Source organism: Arachis ipaensis, chromosome B06 (genome assembly GCF_000816755.2).
Source record: "Arachis ipaensis cultivar K30076 chromosome B06, Araip1.1, whole genome shotgun sequence".
Classification (NCBI taxonomy): domain Eukaryota; kingdom Viridiplantae; phylum Streptophyta; class Magnoliopsida; order Fabales; family Fabaceae; genus Arachis; species Arachis ipaensis.
The window spans coordinates 136,600,729-136,610,022 of NC_029790.2; the positions used below are offsets into that span (position 1 = coordinate 136,600,729).

A 9,294-nucleotide genomic window follows, 5' to 3' on the forward strand; every position below is an offset into this window, starting at 1 on the left:
TATTTTTAGATTTGCCCATTCATCACTAACATTGCCAAATTGGGTGTAAATCTAGCACATGCAAATTAAACTTCATACTTTGGTTAATGATAAAATAAATACAAATCCTTAATGCTCACAAAAATAGAGAATGGCAACACCAAAACTGCAAATGTAAGGAACTTGTTAACAAAAGACTAAATACTAAATAGTATATACCTCTATGTAATTAAGTAGGGATGGCAATATATACATATAAGTGGGTGTTTCAGCTACCAAAACTTTCAATCTAATGTGTATATTTATACATATAAGTTACAAAAGAAATTTAATTTAAAAAGTTATAAAAGCGAATAGGGGTAGAACAAGTATTCGCAAGATAGGATTACGGTGCAAATCTTTACTACTTGTGAATAGCAGCAAAGCGGAATCTATATAAAATATGTGGAAATTCAGGTGCAGTCGACTTTATGTGAAGTTGATTGTTAAGAGTCGTTGGATAAAAATTTGGTCAAATCAGTCAAACCATCTAATGGCTCTCAGTTATTCACTTCATGTGAAGTCGACTGCACCTGAATTTTTAACTATAAAATAAGGTAGGTTAGGATGGGTAAGTGAAAAGTCACCATATTGACTTCATTGCCATTCCTACTAAAAAGGCCTAAGATTGAATGAAAAATTAATTATACTTATTGATGTGTCTATGTCTCCTAACTCATAAATAAATGTGCAGAGAATCAAATTATGTAAAAGAAGTCAAGTAGCAAGAAAAGAAATTAAATTAAGAAAGTAAAGTTATTACTTATTACCATGACTCCAAAAGCCAAGCCAGCAATAACAGAGTTTTCAACAGAAACAGCAGCAAGATCAAGCTCACTGGTCAAACCAGCAAATGTTTGAGTGAGTGCACCAAGTGAAAACTGAGCCAAGGCTGTGATTATTGCTGGCCCCGCTAACTTCCATAACTTCTTTGATTCAAATCCAAATTTTTTAACCAAATTAAATGGCCTTTCATCATCACTCTCAGCATTAATGATACCATGGTTTCCATTATTGTTATCAAGTAATGGGGTGGTGTTGACAGGCATGGTTACTAAGTTAGGTAATTTCAAAAAATTATAATATTTCAAAGGGTCATTGAATATTGGAGAGTGACTGCAATAACTTATATTGGAGATGAGGAAATCTTAGGTAGCTATGTATTTGAATGGTAGCTACTTGCTATTGGTTTGGCTCTGTCTTTTACGGTTTGAGAAAGTATAGGGAGCCAATAGAAATTTTGTACAATGTGTACAATGGAGGTTTAGGAAGTATTAGAAATATAACCATTAGTGTTACATTTTCCTATTAGGTTAAGCTTTTGGAATGAGTGGTTTCATGACATGGTATTAGAGTTCTAGATTCGAAAGGTCAAGAGTTCAATCCTTGAACCTCAATCCCTGTTTCTACATGTAATTCAAAATTTGTATTGGGACATGAAAATTGGTTATTCACGCTTATTTTTTAAAAAAGAAACTCCACAAAAATCATTTTACTAATAAACTAATATCTAAAAATATCTTTGATTAAAACTAGTAAAATTTTATTATTAATAACATAATTCATCCTTGTAGTATGTATCACAAACCAATAAACTATTTTTAAGGAATAATTTATTGGTATTTTTATTTTTTCTTATGTCAAATTGATGCTTCCCTCTAAAGTTTTCAATTCATTTCCACATTTTAAAAGGGAAAAAAAAAGAAATAAGAAAATAATTATATACAAGTGGGTGTTTCAGCTACCCAAACTTTCAACCTGAATTTATTGACTTGAAGGATAGCTATAAAGTTTGAAGTTAATTAGCCGCACCAAAAAATATTGGCCAAAATTGATTGCCCCAAATGCTTCTAAGCATTATAGCACGTGCTCATTTCCCCCTGCATATTTCCCTATGTTATTGTCACCACATAAACATATAGTATGATCCATAATTTCTGCATTAAATTTCTGTCAAACAACAATTCACATTATAAAACAAAAAAGATGAGGACTTGCTCAATTTATCTTTGATTCTTTCAAGCATAACAAAAACTTACTAAAAACTGAAGTATTTATCAATAATCCACTAATAAGAAAAATCCAAAAATTAAACTGAAATCATGAGTCAAAAAGCTGACTAGATAAACCAACCCAAAATGATTTAAAGTTTGAAGTATATAAATCTAATATATAGATTATTATCACTGAGACACTCCTTACTAAGATCTTAATTCTTAAATAATAAAATGACTTAAATTTTCAATTGTAATGATTGCAACTTCTTCCAGTCATAGAATGCATAGATGTCTTGGATTTTAAGCATAGGTAGGTTCACACCATGGCTTCTTAGTTACAAGTTGCTAAGTGTAGAAACATGAAAAGCCATACATTCAACACCAAAAAGAAACACAAAGTAAAATAAAAAAATGATAATTACATTTAAGAATATAATGATAGCATCAAGGAGATTCTTGGTAAATGATTTCAGCTCGCCCTGAAGCTCTCCTGAACCTTAATAACTCTTTCATCAACTCAGTCACTCCGCTTGAAACCGGCTTCACAGTCATCCTTTCTAGCACCGGCGAATACAGAAGCAGAAAACTGATAAAATCTAATTCGGGTTTGGTACCAGAGACACCATCTATCCTCACATGTCGCAGTTGCATGATAGGACAACTACAATATTCATCTTCCCCGCAATAAGGGTGTATCAGGACGTTCTGCTCATCAGGGCGAGCCTACACGCAATCATCACTTGCACGTGTTAAAATATAGGGAATTTCCAGGGACAGGACATATGCGCAAAGCTAAACTAATCTTAAAATTCGAGAGCATTCAACAACTACTACTAAGCCTTGTCCCACTAGATGGAGTCAATAACATGGATCAAATAATGCCAAAGTTCCTAAAATTAGAAAATAATAACTTAAAATAAATGACTAAATATGAATGTGCAACCGAAAATTATTATCCAAAATCAAGTAACACTCGAGTTAAAGTGAGTACTCACCAATACTTCTAGTTCTTGCAGATTAGGAGAGCTTCTTAGCAGGCATAAAGCAGTTGAAATTTCCTTTGAATCATTGAAGTTCATACGAATGGAGAGGTAACTAAGATCAATGCATGGTCTTGGAAGCTTTAGCGGCACAGCCCCTATTGCCAAATACTGGGGCAGAAAGAAGAAACATATTAGCTCTAAATCAGAATATTACAGCTCAAGGTTGATCTTAAGGTCCAAAACCAAGTTACCAAGGCATCAATACGCTATATTTTGTCAGCAAAAACTAGCATTGCACCATTCAAACGTTCTAATAGGGTAATACCTTAATTCAATATTCAAATGATCAAGAAATTAAAATATGATATGAAAAAATACCTTTAAGAAATAGCTTTGAACCTCTAGCCTTCGAACATGAGGGAGATGAACAAAAAACTTGAGCAAATTGCTTGAACTGCCACGCAATCTATTTTGATTGGTTTCAAAGTTCAAATACAAACCAATGGATACTACAGATAACTGGAAAGTGTTCTCGAAGCTGATATCTTCAAATTTGCCTCCAATGTCAAAAAATTGAAGATTAGGTGCATCAATGTTGAGATTAGCGAAACCATCAAAGTTCATCAACGTTAATCGTTCCAGCATAGGGCAGCTAGATATTAAGTTTTCAAACACATCTTGAGCCAAGGTAACATGCTGCAGATCAAGACTCTTCAAGTTCTTAAAGCCTTGAAATGTCGATGGAGGCTTAAGCCAACAATTAAACAATTCTAAATGAACTAAACTTTGACAAGCAAATAAGCACGATGGTATCTTATAGCGCTGCCCTTTCCAGATTTCCAGCACAAACTCCTTGAGAGACCTTCTGGTTAGATGAAGTGACCAACGATCAATATCAGTCACACCAATGAGATCGCGATGGGAGAGCTTGAACTTGTTGATTGCCCCAGCATGAAGTAAAAGTACGTGATCGATGATTCTCAAAAGCTTGTTCTTGATATCTGAATGATCTTGGGAAGCTACCGAGTGACATTGGTTATCAAACACAAGATTTGGTAGCGTTGCCCATTTGTACCTCCATTTGCTTGATAACACACTTGTTCTCACTGCTTCCCGAAGGGGCAAATGCGAAAGAATTTGGTCTATAACATGACCAGGTAAGCAACTCAATCTATCTGGCTCAAAATCTGAATGGCAAGCGGGCTGGACTTGTTCTCGTCGCTTCACATATCAAACAAAGGATGAAAGAATCAGTTAAAAAAACACTATGTTACTAGATACATGGTGGCCTTTGGTCTTTAGAAAATCGAAAAATATATGCCGAAATTCGGACAGCAAAATAGTTTGACAATTTGGCATAATTAAAAAATTATTTTAGTGGTGTCTAAATTTCCAGCTAGCAAATTTTGTATTTTTTCCTTACCAAAAACCACAAAGCAACACATCAAAGCTGTTGCTTGTAGCAATTTGGCTTATCCACAAGAACAAAAGCTAGAAGCAAACTTTCTTCAATCATAAACTCAAAATACATGTTAGAAGGTTTACCAACGTGCCATAGAAAGATTAAATTCATCATTTTTTAACCCTAAATTTTCCCAAACAAAATATATAAATAAAATTAATGAATAAATCCATCAAATTTCATATTATGACGTATAAATTATGCAGAAGAATCGTGGGAAATTACCATGTTAAGCTAGCAAGTAAATTTTCCAGGCAACGCACGTAATCTTCGAAGGTACCTACAACAGAGAAAAAGCCCCAACATGAAAACACGTATTCAACAATCAGACTAAAAATATATAACAATTATGAAGAGAATGATGAGAGTAATGGAAAAAGGACCGAAATTGAAGAATCCAAGAAGCAAGCTTGTCTGAATACCAGAGGAATCGGATCAAAGAGGGGTTTTAGATCAGAGAGTAGTGGCAGTGTAGTGGTTATAAAGTATAAACTGATATGTGGAAGAGCATAGAGCTTGTTTCGTGTTGTATTTGCTGGAGAAGAAGAGTATAAATGACAAAATAAGTGGTTTCGAAACTAAGAACCCCTAATGAATTTGCTTATTAATAATTACTAGAGAAAAGGACAAATAGGTCCCTAACCTTTTGTCCCGCGGATATTTTCGTCCCTAACCATTGAAAAATCATCCATAATTTGATGTATATATCAAACTCTTTAATTTGTTTTTGTTTACAATATTTTTTAAAGGACTAATTCGTTGGCAAATCAGTTTTTTATTTAAAAGTTTGTCATTAGTCAAAAAATTGTTGCATATATAAGTCGAAATTCAAATTTTAATACTTAGTTAAGTGGACTAGTAAACTAACTACTAAATCAACTCAAGCTAATTACTTGGCAATCCAATGACTAAGCACAAAGAAATTTGAAACTTCCATATTTAAGTGGACTAATGATTCCTACCAAATCACAAATTGATTATATTTAACTTTTTTTTTCTTTGGTCTTGTTATTTTTTGGTTATGTTAAATCTTTTTTTTTTTGTTAGAATATTAAACTCTTTTATATTCAGAGTATATGTTTTTTTTTTTTTGGTCGCGTTGAGTATATAAAATTAAATTCAAAAGAAAACATAAACTATGGGCTAGGTTTTAAATAGGCCTGTATATATTTTTTTTTGTAGGCTAAGTTAGCCCAATACGCACAGCGCTGGGCGCGCGCTCTCTCTCTCTCTCCCTCTCTCTCATTTGGCGCGCGAATACAGAAGTTAAGCTATACACTCTCACTCAGTCAGTCACTGAATCATGACTTAGGTTTCTCGAAACTTCCGATTTCTTACTCGATCACTCTTCTTCTTTTTCTTCGTTTCTTCTCTTCCAATCTCTGGCGGAGGTTACTCTCTCTCCCGGCGGCGACCTGCTTCTTCTTCCGCTCTTCGTCTCCGGCGATCGCATCTCGTCTTCTTTGCTGTACGTGTCACGGATGTGCTTTTGTTTTGTTTTTTCTAATCATCATTAATTTTTAAACATTGTTCACGATATTTATTGTTTTCAAAATTTCAGAGTGTAGTAACATTGTTTACGAACCCTTGTCCTCAGCTTCTTGTGTTCTGCAATGTCACTTTTCTTTTTCCTATCCTTATTTCATTTTTTTTACTTTTTAAACTCATTCATGAAAAGAACATACTGCTAGATATTGATACTGTGACTCTGTTCTGTATTGGTTGAGTTGCCTATTATTTTTCATTTTCTGTTTGTGAGTGTTAATTAACTTTAGAAGCCAGAACTCAAATAATTATGTTATGTTGTGCTATGTTGTTTTCTGCAGTAACTAGAATAGTCCACTTTTGTTGTTTGACAATTAAAATGGAATTGTGTGACCAATCTGTTAGTCAGCCAAGTGCGAAAAGGGAATCTGAAGATTTCACACATGTAGCTGAATCCGAAGAACCTACCTGTAAAAGATGTAAACTAACAATCTCTGATTGTTGGAATTTTTTCACCAAAATTGGTGTTGGAAAGGATGGAAGTGAAAGGGCTAGGTGTAATGCTTGTCGAAGGGAATTTAAAGTTGAGGATCGTTTAGATGGGACCGCGTTATTAATCCACCATATCGAACAATGTGATGAAATTGAAGTTGAAGATGCTCGTCAACTAGTTAATGATACGGAAGGGCAATCAAAGTATCCTGAGATATTCCAATTGGTATTACGTAAGATGGCTGTTGGCATGGTACTTGAGAGTGATTTTCCAATAGGGGCATTTTATCGAGGGCCCTTTCTAAGGTGGGTGCAATATTTGAATCCAAATGTAATGCCCATCTCTAGTGATACTATTAGAGCTGATGTGTTGAAGATTCATATGAGAGAGAAGGAGAAGCTTAAACAAACACTAGCAAGTATTCCTAATAGGATTTGTCTAACTTCCTATCTATGGACAACTTGTACTACTGAGCTTTATATATGTTTGAGTGCACATTTTGTTGATTCAAACTGGAAGTTGAATAGCAAAATTCTTGATTTTTGCTACATATCTCATCCTTACAATGGATTTGAAATATCTTCAGAAATTCAAGAATGTTTGAGGGAGTGGGGAATAGAGAAAAAGATTTTTTCTCTCACTTATGACAATGATCCAGACAATGATGGCATGCAAGAAAATCTGAAAACTAATTTGTCTGTGGAAAACTGGTTGTTATGTGACGGAGAGTTTTTTAATGTGAGGTGTTGTGCCCATATTTTTAATCTTATTGTGCAAGAAGGATTGGAAGCATGTAATGATGTATTGGACAAGATTAGGGAAAGTGTTGCATATGTGACGGCATCAAAGAGTAGGAGGATAGAGTTTAAAAAATGTGTTGGAACGCTCGGTGGTAAAGCCACCAGGCTTGAATTACGTCGAGATAATCCTACTAGATTGAATTCAACCTATTTGATGCTTGAATGTGCTGTCAAAAGACAGAGTACATTTGCCAACTTTCAAGTGAACGATCATGATTTTAAGTGCTGTCCTTCTGTGGAAGAGTGGAAAAGAGCCGAAAAGATGTATAAATTCTTACTTCCCGTCTATGACATTACCAAATTGTTTTCCGATACATCATATCCCACTTCCAACTTATACTTTTTACAAATTCACCAAATTCAACTGACCCTGCAAGAAAGTTTAAATAGTGAAGATGAGGCGATAAGGAGTGTGGGAGAAAAAATGCTGAGAGAATTTAAGACATATTGGGAGGAGTATAGTGTTGTGCTTGGACTTTCAGCAGTTCTTGATCCTCGGATTAAGCTTTCTTCTTTGGAGTTTCTCTTTTCAAAAATTGATCATTCTACAAGTCATGAGAAGACAGAGCATGTGAAAAGAAAGTTGTATAAGCTTTTTGAGGGATATACAAGCAACAACAACATTCCCTCTACTACTTCCAATGTGCAGAGTGCTACTCCAACTCGTTCCCATCCTGCACCATCAAGTTCAGCTGGATTAAATGAAATGAAGCAGAGAATGTTTGGTGTAAGTATATTTATTCAATTTTATATATGATTTAACCTTCTTTTTTCTCTTATCAATTGACTCATGTTGTTTACTTGCTAACTGTCATCTATGGAAGGCATTGAAACATCATGAACTTGCACTAAGAGTTGGAAAGAGTCAACTTGATGTCTATCTGGATGAACCAAATTTAAACTTTGATTATTATGAGGATTTGGATGTACTGGAATGGTGGAAGTATACTCAGAAACGCTTTCCAGAATTATCAAAGATGGCTTGTGACTTGCTGAGTATTCCCATTACGAATGTGGCGTCTAAGTTTGATTTTAGTATTGGTGCTCGAGTTCTTAGAAAGTACAGAAGCTCAACACTGTCAAAGAATCATCAAGCTTTCATTTGTAGTCGAACTTGGTTGTGTGGTTTTTACTGTAAAGGTAATTTCCTTCTGATATTCTGTTATCATATATCAATTTGTTTTTATTTATTTTCTGTTTTGGTAATAGATGAAGATGAAGATTTATGTGATTGTGATGAAGATCAATGTGAATGGGATTGTGATGAAGATGAAGATGAAAAGGAAGATGAAGATGAAGATGATGATGATGATGATGATGATGGTGCTCTAAATGGTTGAAGAGTTGGATCATCCGTTTACACTTGCAATTTATTACAATCATGCTTTCTAGTTAATTATTTTGTCCCTAACTCTTGGTTTTTGGTTTTTGGTTATGATTTCTCAGAAACTCAAAACTAATTTTGTTCAGGAGTACCGTATGAACAAGTGAAGAGGTTGTTTGGTTTTAGTTTCAGGTAGTCTATTTTAATTTTGATTATGAAGTTACTTTTCATTTTAGCAGAAGTATCTTTCAGAAGAAATATTAGTTGTTTTTTCTTTTTTAGTTGACACACAGTTATCAGTTATATATCTTGGATATTAAATTAACATTTTTAATTGAGCTTTGATAATTCTTACAAGATGTAAAATAACTTGATCTTCATTAAAGATTGGGTTTATTCGACAAGATTACTCAACATTTGGTAAAAGTAAAACTAGTTGACGACTTATCTATTTTTCAATGTTTTAAAGAATATCAAATTAATTTATATGTTAATTATTAATGTTTAAATCACTATAAAAAATAGTAAGTTACACTATTTTTGAATATTGATTTTTTAACTTTGAAGTTTGCATAATAGCAGTCTTTAACGTGGTTAGCACCAAAAGGATTTCGTATACTTTTATTTGTCACCATTTGTGTGAACAAGTGGAAACGTTTTATAGGTATGTGGCAAATGATGTTTTTGGTAAACAAAAAATAATTAAAAACTTTTATTTTTTTTTAAGAATAA

General features: G+C 33.7%; 3 protein-coding genes across 5 annotated transcripts in view; 1 reads left to right on the top strand and 2 right to left on the bottom strand.

Moving 5' to 3' along the window:
- The window catches only part of LOC107647807 (protein DETOXIFICATION 33), a 6,033-nt gene extending 4,879 nt beyond the window's left edge, over positions 1-1,154 (bottom strand). The window contains exon 1 of the mRNA XM_016351856.2: positions 789-1,154. Within this exon, the coding sequence (XP_016207342.1) occupies positions 789-1,067 (279 nt within the window). The 5' untranslated portion in view covers positions 1,068-1,154. The remainder of the gene's footprint in view (positions 1-788) is intronic.
- On the bottom strand, positions 2,243-5,020 carry LOC107605723 (F-box/FBD/LRR-repeat protein At1g13570). 2 transcript variants are annotated; one of them, XM_016307691.2, is made up of 5 exons: positions 4,883-5,020; positions 4,686-4,740; positions 3,377-4,219; positions 3,011-3,166; positions 2,243-2,738 (listed from the first exon to the last, which is right to left on the bottom strand). In XM_016307691.2, the coding sequence occupies exons 2-5, from the start codon at positions 4,686-4,688 to the stop codon at positions 2,460-2,462; spliced, it is 1,281 nt and encodes a 426-aa protein (XP_016163177.1). In that variant the 5' UTR covers positions 4,689-4,740; positions 4,883-5,020; the 3' UTR covers positions 2,243-2,459. The 2 variants fall into 2 exon arrangements, with proteins under 2 accessions (XP_016163177.1, XP_016163176.1); XM_016307690.2 differs by having other exon boundaries at positions 4,844-5,009.
- Positions 5,628-8,747, top strand: LOC107648581 (zinc finger BED domain-containing protein RICESLEEPER 2-like). 2 transcript variants are annotated; one of them, XM_016352393.2, is made up of 4 exons: positions 5,628-5,928; positions 6,287-7,965; positions 8,063-8,378; positions 8,448-8,747. In XM_016352393.2, the coding sequence occupies exons 2-4, from the start codon at positions 6,325-6,327 to the stop codon at positions 8,576-8,578; spliced, it is 2,088 nt and encodes a 695-aa protein (XP_016207879.2). In that variant the 5' UTR covers positions 5,628-5,928; positions 6,287-6,324; the 3' UTR covers positions 8,579-8,747. The 2 variants fall into 2 exon arrangements, with proteins under 2 accessions (XP_016207879.2, XP_020961031.1); XM_021105372.1 differs by having other exon boundaries at positions 8,063-8,747.